At 38.0% G+C, this 21,109-nt stretch overlaps 2 protein-coding genes across 2 annotated transcripts; both read left to right on the forward strand.

The window, feature by feature from the left end:
• Nucleotides 1–1,246: 1,246 nt before the first annotated feature.
• K441DRAFT_519942 (uncharacterized protein) lies at nt 1,247–2,407 on the forward strand (the record flags this gene model as incomplete). Its single annotated transcript, XM_067642137.1, has 4 exons — nt 1,247–1,357; nt 1,625–1,735; nt 2,186–2,239; nt 2,288–2,407. Coding segments are annotated over 4 exons (396 nt in total), but the record flags the coding sequence as incomplete, so codon positions are not given.
• A 5,125-nt stretch (nt 2,408–7,532) lies between these two features.
• On the forward strand, nt 7,533–8,004 carry K441DRAFT_680105 (uncharacterized protein; the record flags this gene model as incomplete). Its single annotated transcript, XM_067651339.1, has 2 exons — nt 7,533–7,557; nt 7,628–8,004. 2 exons carry the CDS (start codon nt 7,533–7,535, stop codon nt 8,002–8,004), a joined length of 402 nt encoding a protein of 133 aa, XP_067500203.1.
• Nucleotides 8,005–21,109: the final 13,105 nt, after the last annotated feature.

Raw genomic sequence — 21,109 nt, forward strand, 5'->3', positions numbered from 1 at the left:
CTAAGTTATACCCGCAACTCCCATAGGCCCTCCTAAGTCAAGAAAGAGAAAGGCTCTAACATTATATGCCGACACTTGGGAGCCGTACAAAGCTTAAATTATAGAGCTTTATATTACGCAAGGGCTACCGCTTCGGGAAGTTAAGAAGACGATTGAGAGGGACTTTGGATTTACCGCTGAGTATATTACTCTTTTTAAGATAGAGTAAGACAGGCTTATATGCTGATACGATTGTGCTCTAAAGGCTACAATAATATTGAACGCGCATAAGCCAATGGGACCTGGACAAGAATATTAAGCCAGAGGAGATGAAAGCAATTGTTAGGAAAAGATAGCGAAGGACACTCGTTAAGGACGACAAAAGGGAGCTGGTCTTCACAGTTAGGGACAGTATAGTGGATCCGCAGAAGATCAACCGATGGATAAAGAGGAACGACGTTCCTGGAAGCTTCTTGTATGCCCCTAGCCCCGCCGTATGTAAGTTAACGTGTGACGGATATTGCCTATATACAACTACTGACATACTAAAGCCACCCCTTCAGCTGTATGTTGTCGAACTGTTTCCGAACGCGGTTCTCCGGTTCTAAGTCCCACATATTCAGCCCCAATCTTCCCACCAGGAGGCATTCTTTCTGCTATACAGAGTCCTCAACCTTTCTCTCCTACCCTTTTAGTGTCCAGCATAGTTCGGCCTCAAGGCAGCACTTTCACTAGGCAGAGTCCAGCTCCTATCCATCGATCTCTTCCAAGCTTGCTTCCAGGCTCTCTAGACGCTTTCCCAGGCCAATTAGCATTAGTACAGCCGTACCTCCCTAGATCTATGCTACCGCTAGAAATAGGATATATTATAACAGATTCTATATGGTATTGGTATAAACAAATAGACGAAGAGTGTCTACGAGAAGAACTACCTAGAATGGAAATTTTGTATAGAACTAACCACTCTGAAACCTTAGGCATATTATCTAAATTAGGTAATATGCTTATAGACCAAGGAAGATGCAAGTCCGTAGAGGAAGTGATTTGTAGATTAGTAGAAGGTCGCCGAAATGTAGACGGAAATGATAATATCAATACACTTAATGCCTTAAAGCTCCTTAGAGAAGTATTAGGCCATTAAAGACGCTATGCTAAAGCTAAGAAACTATACTAAAGAACATTTAAGTCCAGAAAGGCTATACTAGGAGAGGTGTATCTAGATACGCTCACTAGTGTTAATAACCTTAGGTTAGTACTAGAGAGCTAGGGGAAGTATAAAGAGGCGGAAGCGATATACCGGCGAGCACTAGAAAGAAGGGAGAAGGTACTTAGGCTAGAGCACCTATATACGCTTACTAGCGTCAGCTACCTTAGGTCGGTATTAAAGAGCTAGGGTAAGTATAAAGAGGCGGAAGCGATATACTAGCGAGCACTAAAAGGCGAGGAGAAGGTACTTAGGCTAGAGCACCTAGATACGCTTACTAGCGTCTATAACCTTAGGTTAGTATTATTAAGCTAGGGCAAGTATAAAGAGGTAGAAGCGATGCACTAGCGAGCACTAAAAGGATATAAGAAGGTACTTAGGCCAGAGCACCTATATACGCTCACTAGCGTTAGTAACCTTAGGTTAGTGTTATTAAGGTAGGGCAAGTATAAAGAGGCGGGAGTAATGCACTGGCGAGCACTAAAAGGATATAAGAAGGTACTTAGGCTAGAGCACCCATATACGCTCACCAGTGTCAGTAACCTTAGGTCAGTATTATTAAAGTAGGGCAAGTATAAAGAGGTAGAAGGGATGCACTAGCGAGCACTAAAAGATAGGGAGAAGGCACTTAGGCCAGAGCACCTATATACGCTCACTAGCGTCGGTAACCTTGGGTTAGTATTGTCGAGGTAAGGCAAGTATAAAGAGGCGGAAGCGATGCACTAGCGAGCACTAAAAGGTAGGGAGAAGGCACTTGGGCCAGAGCACCTATATACGCTTACCAGCGTTAGCTACCTTAAGTCAGTATTAAAGAGCTAAGGTAAGTATAAAGAGGTAGAAGCGATATACTAGTAAGATCTAGAAGGATCTAAGAAGGTATTTAGGCTAAAGTACCTAAACACGCTTACTAGCGTTAGTAACCTTAAGTCGGTATTAGAGAACTAGGGCAAGTATAAAGAGGCGGAAGCGATATACTAGCGAGCACTAAAAGGATATAAGAAGGTACTTAGGCTAGAGTACCTATATACGCTCACTAGCGTCAGCTACCTTAGGTTAGTATTATTAAGATAGGGTAAGTATAAAGAGGCGGAAGTAATGCACTAGCGAGCACTAAAAGGCGGGGAGAAGGTACTTAGGCTAGAGCACCTAGATACGCTTACTAGCGTTAGCTACCTTAGGTCGGTATTATTAAGGCAGGGTAAGTATAAAGAGGCAAAAAAGATGCACTAGCGAGCACTAAAAGGTAGGGAGAAGGTACTTAGGCCAGAGCACCTATATACGCTCACTAGCGTTAGTAAGCTTAGGTCAATATTATTAATCTAGAGTAAGTATAAAGAGGCGGAAGTGATGTATAAGCACTAGGATGGGAGAAGATACTTAGGCTAGAGTACCTATATACGCTTACCAGCGTATATTATCTAGCTTTTCTCTTTTATTACTAGGAGTAGCGTAAATCTATATTTAAATTTTACTAGAGAGTATATAATAGCTATAACAGAACTCTTAGATTACAATATCCTATTACTATCCCTTAACCCGCTAGAATGCGTTCTACTATTATTAATAAGAACTAGCTAATTAGATTAACCAAATTGAATTATTATAGGAGTAAAATCGGGCAGCGGCCATGGCTTTGGTGGTGGCTTTTTAGTATATTAATTCGGCTAAACGTTATATTAAGTTGGTTAAATAAGGTTTATATTATTAAAAGTATAATTAGAAAGCATTATTAGTAGTAATTAGCCATATATATTATTTTTATTTTAGCGTTTAAGCACGGACTAGCTTCTGGTAGGACGCTAGTAGGTTAAGAAATAGTATGCTTTAGCTATTACTCGTTAATAGTAGAGGAGATAAAGTCTTAGTAACTGTTAAGCCTATTTAGATACAAGGAATAACGTATAGAGTTATTTTATTTTTATTTCCCTATCTCCCAAATTTTCCCTTTTAAAGCTTATATTTAATAGATATAATATATAGAATTTATATATTATAAAGTATAACGGCTATATACGATAATATATACCAGGTACTTAACCTATTACGTTATAGACTTTAATTTACTAATTTTAGGTAGGGTTACGTAGCGTATCTCTAGTACTAGTAAGGAGGGCGGCCGAACCGCTCCGGCTATACTCTTAAGGATATAGCCGATATATATACGTTTTTGTAGTATAAATAGTAGCAGCAGCAGCATTAAACCGCTTCGCACCATTATTATCGCCTAGGTCATCACTAGCAGTAAGCTAAAATAACTTACTATTGCGTTCTAACGCGTTCTAACGATTGCGAAGCGCGTTATAACTACCGTCTAATACCTCTACATTATCTTAAAACCTTATAAAACGCCTAGAAAACTATCTGTTAATATAGATATATATAAATCTACCTCCACAGCAGCTAGCAATATACGGCTTTTCCTACTCTATAAAATCTAGGAAAAATACTTACTTTTGTTATATCTATAATAAAGTAATAAGCGTATAATAGATGGTTACTTTAGGAGAATAGAGCAATAATAACCTCCTTAAATTTTATAAGGAGGATTGCCTCCTAGCAGATATAATATTCGATATAATTAATAATATTCTAATATTGTCGCCACTATTACCACCACCCTCTATAAGCCCGCTTTAAGAACGCCTATTAGAATACGCTGCTGCTACTTCTCCCCCTCTTACCTTAACCAATACACCTACTTAGCCGTTGCCCTCCTCCCCTCGCCTAGTTTCTCCTATCCGTCCCTTATACGCCGTTATTACGTCTTGCCCTTACCTAACGTTACCATTACCGCTAGCAAAGCCTTGTTAATCTTTAGCCTCTATACTACTAGCACTAATAACTACACTGCGTACTTCTAGAGCCTCCCCGCCGGTATTAGCAACTACTCTATTACGGCGCCGCTTATTATATATATTGTCGCCTATCCTCTCTATATATAACCTAGAACGCCAATTCTAAAATAAGTTAAGCCCCTTTTATAACTAGCACCTATATTACTCTATACGAAATCCCCCTAATACTAGTCTTATATAACTTTTATACGCTATTACAGACCTTATTGGATCTTATAATATAAGCTATATTATTAAATACAATTATTATCCTCCTATATAGGATTAGCGAAGCACGAACCGTATATATAGTTTTTGTTTATTTAGGCTTATAGGAGATTATATTAAGATCTAAAAGAACTAAGATAGAGCAAAATGGTACTCTGACTTACTATACTTTAACGGTATTATATTACTTTCCTTTATTTCCTATATTAATTATAGCGCCAAAGGAAGGAGAAATAGCTCTTATAGTTGGCTACTAAATTGGAGCCGGTATAATTCGTGTCAGTTTACTCTAGTTAGCGCTTAGTAACGGCCTATACTCAAGTTAGACGGTGTATAGCTATAATAGAATATATATATATACATATATATATATATACAAGGGTGTGGCCAGAGCGGGTTGGCTAACCTCCCTACTAGTAGTGGCAACATCAAGTGCCAAATCATCTCTATTACTGTCCGATATTACTTTATAAGCACGCTAACTCGGCTACGTAATGTCTAAGCTTAGCTACTTTTGCACTGCCTTATCTTATAAATCAGACCCTTAGTAGACTATTAGTATATATACTACGCGTACGGGCGGGTATACTGCTCCTTATTAACCAACAAATTCTTTACCGAGGGTCAGAGCTTATAGGCGTCGTTTTGGTATAAACTAGATTGTTTTAAAATCGATTTTTGTATATTTCTACGAGCTACGTCTAACTACGAGGGTTATTATATATTTTGTTGATGTATTAGATTCTTTAGGTAATTATATCTTTATAAATATATACTATAGCCCTATATCTAGAATATTAAGGGGCGAGATATATTATTATGGAATGTGAGTTAGATTTTAAAACGTAGCTTTGTTTAAATCAACTAACTGCCTATATCTAACTTCTCGTAGAATAGAGCTACGATATCGCTATAACGTAGAGGCGATAGAGAAGATAAAGAGCTTTTAGCTTATAGTATTTTAGAGATAATTAGACGTAGAGAAGTATATAAGGTATGGCAGTGAGGCAAGATTGTAATAAAAACTAGCTAATGAGTTTTGGATAAATTTTTGATTAAATGCGACTGACTGCCTATATCTAATATTTTATATAATACAGCTATAACGTCGTTATTTGATGCAATAGATAGAGAAGCTAAAGAGCTCCTACCTTGTAGTATTTTTGTAATAACTAGACGTTATAAAAGGGTCGAGATACGGCAGTGAAAAATGTGATTTTTGGTGTATTTTGACGCCTCGTTACTCCTAGACCCTTAGTGGAGAATTCGTTGGTTAATAAGGAGCAGTATGCCCGCCTATGCGCGTAGTCTAATTTATAAGATAGGCACTGCCCCCTACCATTATTTGTAACTCGCTCCTTTAAGGTGTTCTTTTATGAATCTACTAGCTAGCTAGCACAGTCCGCAGTTCTTTAACTGCTTGACCTGTGTATATCTTGCCTACATCTATTCTAATAATTTCCTTAGCTAGACCTCTCTAATAATTCTCTCCTTATGCGTCTTTTGCGGCTTAAAGATGACGGTGAATTCAGCCTAGTCGAATTTGTTGGTAAGAACGCTATGCTGTTCTTTTATATACTTAGGGAGCGGATAATAAAGAGGTTACCTTTTTCTGCGCGTCGAAGTTGTGGCTATTCATTATCCTCGCCATCTTCTTCCTCGCCGCTTGACGAGCCGTTAAGCTCCGTCAGTATTGGTAGGATTGAGGTGGCAATCGCGGTGGCAGTGGTAGAAGTTTAGCGAGGATGGCTCCAGTAGCTGCATTAAATTCGGCGTTGTTATCGTCGTCGTCGTTAAAATCCATAATAATAAGATAGGTAGGTAGGAGCGATATAAGGTTATTTGGTAGAGCTCTGCAGGTCTGCAGAATTTGTAGGATTGCTTACTACTAAGCCGTATATAGAACGCCTCCTTACCAACGGTTACAAAATGTCAAATTTGACAAGGCTTTGCATACTGCGCCGAGCCTTCTATATAGGGCCTAGCTGATTACAAAAGAATGCTATAATATTGAGGTGTAAGAAACTAGGAGGCGACCCCTATACCGACTGCGCAAGTTATCTAAGGGTGCGTTTAGTTGCAAGTTTAGATTAAAATAAGGGCTTTAGAATAGAGTTAATCTAGAGCTCCAATCTGATTCTAAGGCGACCGTTTAGTTGAATTCCAGTTCAACTTAACTTTAGCTATAAATTTTTGATGTTCCTTTAACCGCCTAAAAAACACGCTAAAAGTTACTAAAAAGTTGGCAACTTTACTGTATACGGCTTCTAAACTGAAGGTCTTAGCGTTAGTTTAATCTAGAGGTCTAAGTTCTAGACCCTATTTAGTTTCAATCTAAAGTCTCTAGATTATATATGCCTATGCTTTTATAAAGCCACAAACGCGTACTAAATGAGGAAGGAACGCGTCCTTTTCTACTAGACCTTTAGTTTAGATCTAATCTGAAATTTTGCAACCAAACACAGCCTAATTAAACCGTATTATATTGAAGTGTTATGATGTAAATAGATATTCCTTTTATTTTAAATAAAATCTTCTTCAGTAACTATAAACTTAGAGTCCGTGCATAAAGAGCAGAAGTGTAGCCGGCGCCTTATAACGCGTCCCATGCGCTACCCTGTAGGCGTTAGGACCTAAAGCTAGATATAGAGCTAAGAGAGGAGTAACTAGTCCACTATAACGTAGCTTTATGCCCTTAGCCGCTATAAACCTAGCCTTCTCTCTAGTATTTGCTTAGCTCTTACACTCTCCCAAAAAACGCATGTCTACCTAGACGGCGAACGTGGCGATGGAGTAAGCGCTGGCACTAACGCTAGCTAAAGAGCAGGGCGGAGAGCCAAATCTAGTCGACATAACCGGCCTCTGCTTATTATCGCTCAATAGCGGCGGAGTTTAAGGTTTATCGACGCTCTATATCTTAAAGGGCCTTATAGCCTAACTAAACTAGGCACGTTAAGCTGCTAACCTTCCTTTAGTAAAGCTATGCGAAGTCTTTGACCTTATCGGAGGCACTAGCATAGGAGGGTATGTATAGTACTCTTTTTCGACGGTTTTATCTAATATAAGTAGGCTTATCGCTATTATGCTCGGCCGGCTTAAGATGGATATAGATAAATGCATTCTAGTATATAACAAACTTTTAAAGGCCGTGTTTAAGGAGAAGTTAAGCTGGCTTCTAGTTAGTTGGATAGGTAGAATAACGGCATAGTTCAATTTAAATAGGCTAAAAAGCGTAATTGAAGAAGTAATAGGCAGCAAAGGCGCCTCTACGGTGGATGTCTTTAATGATGGGAAGCTTCGTGGGTATCGAACGTAGGTATACCATAGCTACGACACGCGCACCGCTTATAGACCAGCAGCTTCGTATGCACCGTTGCAAAAGAAACTGTTGGTATCACACGCCTAAGGAGCTATACCTTACCCGACGAGCGCGATATTCCTGCTACTATCTGCGAAGCAGCTCTTGCGACGTCCGCGGCGACCGGTTTCTTCGACGCTGTTTCTATCGGAGCGCGCCAGTTCGTGGACGGTGCCCTAGGTGCAAATAATCCTATTAATGAGGTTAAAGGAGAGGCTACGAATATCTGGTGCTCTAGGACTGGCGACTTAAAGCCTTTAGTAAAGTGTTTTATCTTAATTAGGACAGGAAACCCTGGAAAGAAAGCGATTAAGGATAATATGCTTAAGTTTCTCTCTAAGACGCTAGTTAGGATCGTGACCGAGACAGAGGATACAGAAAGGAAATTCGTAGCTAGATAGGCTAAGCATTTTAACAAAAATCGCTATTTCCGCTTTAATGTTAATTAAGGACTTTAGTAAGTTGGCCTAGCTAAGTATAAGGAATAGGGTAGGATTGAGGCAGTAATGGACAAATGCCTTAGATATTAAGCTCAGAAATTCCAAGTACGGGATTATATTTAGAACCTACGACAGAAGTAAAGTATATATATTAAGGTAGCAGATTAGTTGCCATTATTCTTAGGCTAATGTCGTTTAGGTAGAACAGATGCAAACTTTGCTGCTATTATATATATAAGGCAAGATAAAGACTATATCAGTTCGGAGCTCACTCTATATAGGAATATAGTATTCGTATTATATAGCTTTATATAAGTATAGCGCCTTTCTCTTTTAAGTTACCCTTGTTAATTTCCATCTAGCCGCCCGTAAGGCTTGCTAGACCGTTCCTTTCGCAAGGAATCAGCGATTTATGGGCCGCCATTCTTAGCTTAATCAACTTAAAAACACCCTTTTCGCTAAAAACCAATCGCTAAAGTTTGCAATTACCGGCCTTGGAGGCGTAGGCAAGACCCAGATCGTGCTTAAGCTAGCCTACTAAATAAGAGAAAAATATCCAGAATGCTCTATTTTCTAGATACTAGCCACTAACACTAAAAGCCTTTAACAAGCGTACCTTAACGTTGGTTGGCAACTTAGAATACCCGGACTATAGGAGGAGTAGGCTAATGTAAAGAAGCTAGTATAACGTTACTTAAGTCAGGAGAGTACGGGCCAGTGGCTGCTTATATTTAATAATGCTGATAATATAGATATATGGATTAATAAAGGCGGGAATAAGAATGATTTCTATAGTTTAAAGGACTACCTACTAAGGAGCCGTCAAGGGTATGTTATTCTTATAACGCGAAGTAGGAAAATTGCCGTTAAGCTCGTATAGTCTAATATAATTAAAGTCTTAAAGATAGACAAAAAGGTGGCCACGTAGTTGCTAAGCAAATCCTTAATTAATTAGGAGCTCTTAAGCAACCACTAGGAGGATACTCTAAAGCTACTCCAATAACTTACTTTCCTCCCCCTTACAATTATATAGGCAGCTATATATATTAACGAGAACGGAATAACGCTATCGGACTATCTATTGCTCCTAGAGGAGTAAGAGTAAGACATTATCGATCTCCTTAGCGAAGACTTTGAAGACGAAGGGAGATACTAGGACGTTAAGAATCCCATAGCAACTACATAGCTAATCTCATTTAAACACATCCGGCGGCTTGACCCCCTTACGGCCGAGTATTTGTTATTTATATCGTGCGTAAACCCGAAGAACATCCTGCAGTCGCTTCTTCCGCCGGCACAATCTCGGAAGAAGGAGACGGACGCGATCGGGACGCTAGACGCTTATTCTTTTGTTAGTAGGCGACCTAGGGATCACGCTCTCGACGTCCATTGACTGGTGCATCTCGCAATACGGAACTGGCTTAGGAGAGAAGAGTCGCTAATACGGTGGGCTGCGAAGGCGATAAAGCGATTAGAAGAAGTGTTTTTAAACCACGACTATAAGAACAGGAGCGTATAGAGAGCATACTTGGCGCATGCGCGTTATATGCTTAAATCTAATAATATAAAGGATGGTATGCAAGAGAGAATAGAACTCCTTTAGAAGTTCGCCATGTGCCTTTATAGTGATGGGAGGTATAATAAAGTAGAGAAACTATTTTTATAAGTAATGGAGACAAAACAGAGGGTGTTAGGGGTAAAGTATCCTTCCACGCTGACTAGCATGGCTAACCTGGCGTTAACGTACATAAATTAAGGGCGGTGGAAGGAGGCTAAAGAGCTGGAGGTACAAGTAATGGAGACAAGTTTAAGGGTGCTTAGGGCGAAGCATCCTTTCACGCTAAGCAGCATGGGTAACCTAGCGTCGATATACAGTGATCAAGGGCGGTGGAAGGAGGCCAAAGAGCTGGACGTGCAAGTAATGGAGGTAAGAAAGAGGGTGCTTGGGGCGGAGTATCCTTCCACGCTAAGCAGCATGGCTAACCTAGCGTCAACGTATAGGGATTAAGGGCGGTGGAACGAGGCCGAAGAGCTAGACGTGCAAGTAATGGAGACAAGAAAGAGGGTACTTAGGGCAGAGCATCCTTTTACGCTAACCAGTATGGCCAACCTGGCGTTAACGTATAGGAATTAAGGGCGGTAGAAGGAGGCCGAAGAGCTAGAGGTATAAGTAATGGAGACGTTTAAGAGGGTACTTAGGGCGGAGTATCCTTTTACGCTGACTAGCATGGGTAACCTGGCGTTGATGTATAGGAATTAAGGGCGGTGGAAGGAGGCCGAAGAGCTGTCTATGTAAGTAATGGAGACGAGTTTAAGGGTGCTTGGGGCGGAGTATTTAGATACGCTAACTAGTATAAACAATCTCGCATTTATGTTTAAAGCCTAAGGCTGTAACGTTAAGGCTATTTTACTAATGGAAAAATGCTTTTAGCTACGGAAATAGGTCCTTGGCCCTTAGCATCTATATACTATATTATTGCTTATAGCTCTAAATAAGTGGTAGCTAAAGAATATAGAGATTGGAGTTTAAAGAGACTTTATTTTATATTATATACTTATAAGTATCCTAGGCATAGTATAAAAGAGGTTATTTAGGGGCTGTTTAGTTGCCACTTTATATTTAATATAAGGTGGTTATTTGGTAAATCTAACGACTTTTAAATATGAAGCTCCTCTATATTAGTAAGCGCGTCAAATTTGCAAGCTATACTCTATACGGTAGTTAAAATGAGGTTCTTGGCACTGTTTTAATATATTGCTTTCGAGCCTCCGTTCTATATTCTATACCAATCTAGAGGTCTTATATATGCGCTAAAGTAATGACTTCTTATAATATGGCGACTCCAAACACCCTAATTGTGATACTGTTGTTGCATTTACATGCCTTATATAATATTATTATTCTAACCTTTGTGATCGCGATAAGCTTGTTTCTAGGGCGTCGTAGGCATTGCTGTAGCTCTACTACGGCTTATACGGGAGGTGGGTAAAGGTGTAGAAAGCGTTAATTGCAGAGAGGGCGTTGGCTGAGGAGGAGGCTTATTACTATACTAAAGTAGGGAGTCGCGATAGAGGCCTGGTGGCAGAGAGGAGCTCACTTAAATCGCTCGCTGACGTTAATCACGTATTATGCGAAGCCAAATCTGGAGCCTTATATGGAAGCTTACCAAATAATTGACTTAATTATAGATTTAAACAAGCTATAGTAGTAGCCGCTACTAATTATAGAACGGGCGATATTAAAATACGTATAAATTGAACAAATATAATATAGAGCCGATTTGCAACTAAATATACCTTTAGTTAATAGAGCTCGCATAGGCCCTATATATCTTATTTATAGTAGTAACCTAAAGCTAGTGCAAACGCGGAATGGGTTAAGCTACGTAAGTATGCTTATCCCTTAACCCGCTAGTTCTGGCTCCTAGTTATTAATAAGACTTTAGCTAATCTAGGGCTCTTTATTGGCTAAAGTTTTATTAATAACTAAGAGCTAGAACTGGTAGGTTAAGAGATAAGTACGGAGGTCCCTAATAAAAGTTCTTGTACCTTCCTAATTAGGAAGTTTTAGACTGACGTACGCGCAAGTATAGGTGCGTATTTTACAGTCTACGTAGCGTATACTAGAGTCTATATAGCGTATATTAAGGTACGCAAACTTTAAATATTAATTTACTAGCCTAATACTATATATAATAAAAATTCCCTATTATATTTTTAATTTATACTTAGTAAGATAATATATAAAAATATAGAAAGCCGTAATAAGTATTATTATTCTTAAAACTTCCTAATTAGAAAGGTGTAAGAACTTTTATTAGGGACCTCTGTAATGTCTAACGGTAATAAAAGTGATTTGGTACTAAATGTTGCCACTATAAGTAGGGAGGGTGGCCGACCCGCATAGGCTATACCCTTGTTTTCGTGGCGTATGTATGGCTATAATAGAATATACACCACCCTGGTATATCCGGTTGAAAGCGTATATTAATCTTAGTAGTTAAACGGCAGATTTTATACCTTTTAAAGTAATACGCACGGCCACTTTAATATATTTTTACCTTTTTTAGGTATAAATCTAGGCATTTTAATTAGCGTGATTAATACGCGCTTTTAACCGGATGCGCCAAGGTGGTGTATATATATACGTTTTCGTGGCGTACACTTTAAAAGTCTTTTAAAAAGGACACGTTGTTAATAAGTAAGGCTAGTTTGGGTGCCCGTAATGGGGCACCTAACACTTAATTAAATTTAGTTTAGCGGATAATAAACCCTAGTCTAAAGCGAATAGCTGTAAAAAGCCAGTACTTGGTATACTTACGATATTGATAAGTACCTATAAGTAGGAGTACCTATAATTACGGGGAACACCTATAATAGAAGGGAGTATTTATAATAGGGAGTACTCCTAATAGTAAGGAGTACCTATAACAATAAGGAGTACCTACGACAATGAGGAGTACCTACAACAATAAGGAGTATCTATAATGGGGAGTACTCCTAATAGTGAGGAGTACCTACGATAATGAGGAGTACTTACGACAATGAGGAGTACCTACGACAATGAGGAGTACCTACGATAATGAGGAGTACCTATAACAATGAGGAGTACCCGCGATAAAGGGGAGTGCCTATGGTAACGGGGAGTACCTATAATGTTAGGGAGTACCTATAATGGTGGGTACCTATAATAGTTGGGAGTAACGGGGAGTGCCTATAGCGATATGCCTTTGGCCGGTTTTCATTAGCTGTCTCTAAATAGTTGGCGTTTAGCTTACGTATTTTACTTACGGATTTCGTAAAAAAGCATGCTATTTAATTAGTATTTATATCGCTTTATTTTTATAAATTAGAAAATAGATACTTTAATTATAATGTAACTCTTAGCTAAGTTATAGTAATTACTAGAGATCTCTATAAGAGTCTTTACTATAGTTAATTTTAGGCCATCCTAAGGAGAAATATCCCTTGGGATGCCCTACCTAAACCTATATTATACTAGTTTAGTCTTAATAAATTACCTCGGTTATATAATCACCTTAGTTATACAATTTTCTAGCTTATTAAAATGTGCTGGCGTTTTCTTAACTGGTATAGGATAGAACTTTTCCTTTAAAGTAGTTAGTAGTCCGTATAGTAATAGAGAGAAGAGGGCCTACTAGATCTTGTAGGTTTAAAGGCTATAAAGGTTAATCTATAGACGTATAGGTATAAAATCGACCGTTGCGCTATATTAGGATATAGCAATCTACGTTATAGTCTCGCTTTAATCTATTAGCCTTTTATAAAAAGGTCTCCTTTTACTTTTAAAAATTCTCGTTTATGGCTCGCTTTGACCTTAGTAGTAACCTTTACTTTAAACATATTACCGTAGTAGTAGATAATTAATAGCCTATTGGCGTTTTGTAGGGTAACTAGGGTGCAAGTTGGCTCTAAATTGTATATTAATAAGGTGGGAATATTAAGAATAAATATAGAATCTACCCCTTAATATTAGCCTAAGTTTTAACTGAAAACAAGATCTCGTTCTAAGAACTGGATCCAATTCTAAAAACCGTATTTTAATTCTAAAGGCTATATCCTAATTCTGGGTCCTAGACGTACTAAGTGTGACTAAAAAGATATAGTATTGAGCTAATCGGATTATTTTTAGTTCTGGCTTAAATTGCGATCTTAATTCTGGTTTTGGGGCATAGGCCAATTAACTACTATAAAAAGGGTGTAATTTTAAAGACTGGATCTAGTTCTGGGAACGGGATCCAGTTTTCGGAAAACAGGTCAATTAACTGCTGTAAAAAGAGGTTGCCTATATCTATATTTAGCATGTTAGGTTTAGCTCGTTTTAAGATTAGCTACGTAATCGATTATAGGCGCGTGCACGACCAACCCAATAATCAACCTACTCTCGCAGCTGCACCTTGCCTGGCGCCTTTAGCATTACTGCATTAGAGCCTCGCTCTATTTAAGCCTTACGTATTATAAAACAAACTAAAGCTGATAATTATAATTAGTTATAGACTAATAAATGCTACCTGTAGCTTTCTAATAATACTGGAATCCTATATACGTACTATGTTTTAGCCTATACAACCAAAGACTATAAATGGTGTCCCTGTACTTTAGGTCATTGTAGCTTAATATTTAACTAAGCCCCGCGAAGCCTTAGTCTAAGCCACATTGGATTAGCTTAACTTTTCCGCGCCTAATCTACAATCCTTATGTTCTGCTTATACTCTGCTTCCTTCCTTATACTTTTCTTCCTTATTATATCCTTATTTTAAGACATGTGACGTATCCTTAACCTCCTTGCACTTATTTACTTCTCTACCATTATACCATTCGTTATATCCTAGCCTCTTTAATATCCCCTCCTCGCCTGCCTACCTGCCTGCCACGCTAGCCCTCCCAATATAGCTCTTAGCGCATTCGCCCGCAATAGCGAATCTCTTTAAATTAAAGATAATTAAAACGAAGCCTATTAGGGAAGGATTAAATGACTTTTGCGATTTATTTAACTTAATATATTAGGATCTGGGTATTCCTAGCTCTTTAGACTCGTTATACTAGATACGTAATAAAGGTAACTGTTAATATACCTGTTATAAATTTTCGTTTAACGCCTATAGGACTAAAGGATATTTTGCTTAATTTAATACTTACTTTACAGAGCCTTCCTACTTTTTGTTTATTGCCGTCTAACAGCGGCAATAAAAACCTCCTTGGTGATCTGTTAAGACTTAATTTAGTAGTTAATTCTAACGACTTTGATATTAAGCAGTTCCTGCCTCTTCTAAATGCGATCCTTTAAATTAAACCTAATGAGGTTATCTAGGAAAAGGTGTACGCTACTATTATAGAGTTTACGCCTCCCCCCCAACCGCTACTATTCTACGTTTAAACCCTATATTAATGTAATATAAGTAGCTTTGCCAACTCGTCTAAATACAGGAAATACGTAGATAATGTTCTAAAGGAGGAGCTAGGCCCTCTTTATGTGGGGATTCCTGGCTTATATAAAGCATTCTTTAGGGGAGTTAAAGGTTTTAAAGAGGTAAGCGCCGCCGTTTTTAAGAAATATAAGGAAGGGGACAATCTATTATACGCTGAGGGCGGCTAGCATAACTGGCCTAAAGGCGCGAAAGAATGTGGAGTCCTAAAGTGGTTTAATAAGCTAATTATATTATTTTTAGACTTTATAAAGGAGCATGGGTTTGTTCTAAAGGTATAATAAAGACTAGTAGAGTATACTTAGCAGCCCTTATAAGGATCTACGGCCGACTAAAAGCTAGATATTGGCTTTGTGGATAATCTAATAACCGGCGAAAGCTCCTAATGCTATTAGTTGTATATACTTGTATTAGGAGAGCTAAAGAGTAATTTAAATACTAATATAGCCTTGAAAGTATGGTTTGATTTAGGGAAATATATAAGGGAAGTATTTGCCGCTTAGGATAGTTGTTACTTTATTCTAGGCTTTACCCTCTATGGATCTATTATGCGGTTATAGGAGTATAACTAGGTAAGAGGCGTTGCATTATTATTATTTGATATTAATAAAGACGGACTATAATTTACCTTAGCGATGTTAGGATTTCTCTAAATAAATAAGGAGCAGCTTAGGTTTAACCCTACTATTCTAACATTAGATGGTAAATAATATATTAAGGTTATATATAATGATTAAACCGAGCGTTTTATCCTTAATAAACTTATAAAGCGGGTACCCTGTGTCGCTGGTTAAGCGATTACTTGCTGGAAAGTATACCGCGAGGGCGACACCTTTAAGATACCCTTTGTTATTAAAGACTTGTAGTAGTACCTAGAGCGTAAGGAAGAAGGTAAACTGCTGCGTAAAGTGATGGGGAAAGAAGTGGTTAATGTGGCTAGGTACTATCACTATGAGACAGTTTATATAGGTGGATAAGATGATGATATCTATAATATCTATAAGGGGCTGGATATTATAAAAGTGATAAACTATAAGCTAGAAGGCTTAATAAAGCCTCTAAGATTAACTAGAGTATAAATTAGTATAAGGAAAGGTAGAAGTTCTAGTAAAAAGAGATCTTTTAGCTATACTAAGCTACCGCCTAGTAAGCGTACGTGTTTAAGCTCTCCGAATAAGCTCCCTATATAGAATTGAGTATATTAACGCGTTATTACTTATAACTATAGGAAGGCTCTTTATAAGGTAAGCTCTTAGGCTGTAATGCTTGCTATACTAGAGGGTATTATTGAAGGATATGAGTCTTTATATACGTAGGCCGGCATCCTTTAATACGACGTTTTAATAGGCAACCTCTTAATGAACGAGGAAGACGATAATCCCTTCTAGAAGTTATTCTTAATTAATCTTAATCTTGCGATTAAAGAGAAGCGGGAAGGACCTTTGGGAGTATAGGGCAAGACTAGTATAAGAGCGTTTATGGCTATAGGAGTGCTTCTTGGCGAGAAATATTCCTTTAGGTATAATCTGGAGTTGTTCTTTTAGGTACTTTTCTGGATATACGTACACTATAATAGGTTAGGTAAAGATATCGGTCTAACTAAGTTTAAGTATTAGAATTATAAGAATACTATAAAGCTAGCTAAGTTAAAATTGGGCCTAGTAAGCAGAGAAGGCTATTTTCTTAACTATATAGCTGAGGTATTTATACCCTATTACTAACCGCTAAAGCCGTAGGTTAATAGGCTGTAGAAGGTGGTTTTCCTAATAGATAGTAGGTAGGAGAAGGAAGATAGGGCGCTTTATTTTTAGATAAAAGATATTCTCTAGTAAGTACAGAAGGATTTAGAGGTGTTAGTAGAGTAGATAAAATAACATTTTATTGTCCTATAGTCTTCTACTATATAAGTTAAAGTTTTATAGAGATTTGGGCGGCTAAGGCTAGGTAGCAGCCTTAGTTAAAACGTATGTAAAATAGCGTAGGGCGAGTTGCCTGGGCTAAATAAACCCGGGAAAGCGGATAACCTAATCTTCCGCCAAATTATTAGATCTCTATACCCTACTATCCTATATAGGCTTTATGTTTCTATAAAATATGTAATCCACTTTCTAGCCTATTAGAAGCCGCCTTGTGCCGCCTAAATAGAGGCCGTAGGAGAATTAATCCCTTCTTTTAACTAATCCCCTACTTAAATAAGTCCCCTACTTAAACAAATCCCCTACGGGAGCTATTGCCTACGTGTTTCGCCGCCCTATAGGAACTAATCCCCTACTCCTAATAATCCCCTACGGGATATGATCCCCTACTTTAACAAATTCTCTACGGGATCCACTCCCCTACGGGATCTACTCCCTTGCGGTAATAAATCCCCTGCGGTAATAAATCCCCTGCGGTAATAAATCCCCTGCGGCAATAAATCCCCTATGGTAATAAATCCCCTGCGGTAACAAATCCCCTACGGTAACGAATCCCCTGTGGGTGCTAATGCCTATGTATTCTACCGCCCTATAGGAACTAATCCCCTGCGGCTTGTATTCCTGTACAGCTTTTGCTTTCCTATAAGAGATTGCCCTAGAGGTAGCTCCGCGAAGCCTAGAGGAACTCTGCTCCAACAGCTATAAATAAAAGGGTTAGTCTGAAATACGTTAATGGCGCCGAATTTAAAAGTGTAGGTGTGATTAAGAGCCCTAGGGTTAAAAAGCCCTGAGGGAAAAATCCCCTAGGGGAAAAAAGCCTTGGGGGAAAAATCCCCTAGGGGAATAATCCCGTAGGGGAATAAACCCCTAGGGGAATAAAGCCCTAGGGGAATGGAACCCTAGGGGAATGGAACTGTAAGGGAATGGTACCGCAAGGGCTTCTATAAATGGGCGAATCGCTAGGATTTATTTTTGTCCTCAGCTTCTCGGCTTTTAATTGGTTGGTACGCTTTGCTAAGCCTTACTGGCTTATGCTTTAATAAGTTGCCCTGTGCTGTTTTATGTAAGTTATATCTAAGGCTGCTGCCTGGACTTGGAGAGAAAGAAAGAGGGGGATTAAGTAAGCTCTGAGAATTGAGTATTTAGTTTTAGGTATAAATGAAGGGCTATTTTTAGCTTCTAAGAGGGTCTTAATTTTGGATGTTTCGAGCGCCTAAAATTAGGTACTCTATTTTTAGGGTTTACTTAATCCCCCGAACCCTCCTCGCTCCTATCTTTAACCTTTACTTTTCCTTTTAAGTAAATGGCGTAAAAAATCCCAATCTAGCGATAAAATTTCCGTATAGCTTTCCTATCTACTAGCAAAGTTAAGAAAACGCCAAGCATCTATATAATGCATCTCTTAGCTAAGACGAGACGCCACGCCGAATTTATGGGGCTAGTGCTAATCCCTATGGAAGACCCGCCTACGGGAGCGCCTATACCTTTAATGTGTATCCGTTGATGAGGATATAGGTTGGGGGTTTTGGTATAGTTTAGTTGACTTAGTAACCGCGCTAAGCTAAACGCCGAGCAGCGGAGGTAGTGCATTACCGCCATAACGCTATACTTAAGACCGTTTATTCTAACACCAACTACAGTTCCCCTATTTCCTCTATTCTTTAATCCTAGGAAGTAGACCCTTAATAAAGGTGTAGTCAGAATAGGTTGGCTACCCTCCCTACTAGTAGTGGCGATGTGTAACCTAAACTAATGCTGAACTAACGCCTTTTATATACTTTAAGGACGCTTATACGCTAATAGATAAAAGCCGGTCTATAATATATTTAAGAACCTTACTAGTATACTACTTATTGCTATACGCTAACTAGGGCATATAAATAATAGAGGATTATGCTAACTTTATACGCGCCTTATAAACTATCTTATAGGAATAAATAGCCTTTAGCTATACTGCGTTTCTTAAACTAGAGATAAATAGTACTTAAAGCAAGTAATAGTAGTAGAATGCTCCGGGCTAAGTGCACGTTTATATCCACTGCTTACCCTTTAATATAGTACTAAAGCAGCTTTATATTGTTACTATTAATAAAATAGAAAAGCTAGGTAGTATATACTAGTTAATATATTAGGGTGCTCCTTTCCTAGTGCCTTTTCTCTTCCCTTTAGCGCCTGCCAGTTTATCTCCTCTATTACTTTATACTTTCCCTAATACTGTAGTACCGACGCTATAATGCTAGTGCTTACTAGGGTATAAAGATTATTACCCCCTACCATCCTCTCCCTAAGTCGTCATTACTTTTATTACTATACTCTCAGCTATTTATAGCTCCCCTTCGTCTATATATACTATATAGCGTTACTTAACAATTACGCCTAGTTCCCTAGTAATTCTTTATTAGCTAGTTTGCCCTTTAATATAGACTTAATATAGGGAAACAACTTCTAGCACTTCGTCCGGTTCTTAAATCTCCTATTAAGGAATCCTCTTGCTATTAACATAAAAGGCTTCTATCTCCATCGCTCTACCTTATTAAATGACAATAGCTAGACCCTTATGCAGAACCGCATTAACTAGTACATCTTATACACATCGCTCTTCGTAGCTGCTGTTATTAGCAAATAGGCACGTAAATATATCTAGGTCGTCGTTAAACTCGCCATTGTTATTATTATCCTTATCCTTATCCTTATTATTACTTTTTTCTCTTAAGTAATACCTGCCAGGTAGTTGTATGTCAGGTGGTTTTTATATCCTAGTTTCCCTTAATAGCCTCCCTAGATAGATAATCGCATCGCCTAAGCAAAGGCAGTAAGTAATATAGTTATAGTATAGTTAGTGCGTTAATGAAAATTTTTTATTACACTGACTTTGCGCCTTAGTGAGTATTAGGTAGTTTGTTAATGTTTATCCAATACTACTCTTAAAGGTAACCTGCCTTATTAGGAGAAGGTATTAGAGTAAAAGTGCCGCCAATAGGTCGATAATTGGCGCGCTTTCTTTTTGCTTTAACAAGATAGCACTTAATATAAGATAGCTCGTTCTTAATAGGTATATAGTAAAAAACCAGCTTCGTAAGTTGCGTTAGGGAGACTTCTATATAGGTCTAGCTTTTTAAATAACTAATAGCGTGCTACGATTGTTAAAGAGGTAAAAGAGGTAATTTAAGATAGTAGAGGTAACGGCTATAGCTAAGGTAGAGGGCGTAATAATAATATAGGTTTTAAGGCGATATAAAGTGTTAACAGCGGATTAAGCTAATTAGAACTTGGCCTTAAAAAGACAGATATGAAATTCTAGCGGTGATCTCTATACTTCTATACTCTAGGTAGAAGCACTATTTAGCTCTTATTAATAGTAAGGATCTAGCTATAGCCCTTATTTTTATAACTAAGCCAACTATATAGTTTGCCAGCTTAGCGTTTTAGTGCTACGTAAAAAGGCTGTTACCTATCTACTCCTTAAAATGTCTCTTCCCTTTAACACACATCCTTTTAACTATTTAGCTCCTAATCTGGTACCTAGGTTTATTATAGTTTTTATACTATGCCATTCCCTATATACTAGGGATATGCGTTTAACCTCTCTAGTAATATGTTTTAAAACTCCGATGCCGTTTTACTAACGGCCAATCTATCTAATATTAACGTTACCGCGCCAAAATACAACACTATACCAATATTAGTTAACTATATAGACCTAGCTAAATTTATCACAAGCGATGTAGAGCTTACTATTTATCGCAGATTCAACAGCAGTATAGCTTAAATTCTTCTCTCTTTATAGAGCGAGATATAGCAAAAATAAAATCTTTTTAATAATGAGACTAATAAGTCTAAAAAGAAAGAACTCCTCTTAAGTATAAAAATATAAATAAAAGATTACTATAAGTAAATGCAGTATTCTAGCACGGCTTTAAAGATAATAAGACTAATAAATGTTATAGATAAGATATTAATCCTCTAAAGCCAAGTTCTAAAACTTTAGCCGCTAGTTAAACGTGTTATATAAACTTTCTTCTATTAGCTAGACTATAAATGCCCTTCCTTACGGCATAAAACTGAAGTGTTCACTAAGTATAATAAGGCAGATATAATAGCATTAAGACCAGCGGAGGGTAATAATCCGTTTTTACGTTTCTTAAGGGATAACTTTAGTAGGGTACTAAGGGTAAGGCTACAGTACCCATATATAGTTAATGG

This window comes from Cenococcum geophilum (genome assembly GCF_001692895.1).
Source record: "Cenococcum geophilum 1.58 unplaced genomic scaffold K441scaffold_45, whole genome shotgun sequence".
Taxonomy (NCBI): domain Eukaryota; kingdom Fungi; phylum Ascomycota; class Dothideomycetes; order Gloniales; family Gloniaceae; genus Cenococcum; species Cenococcum geophilum.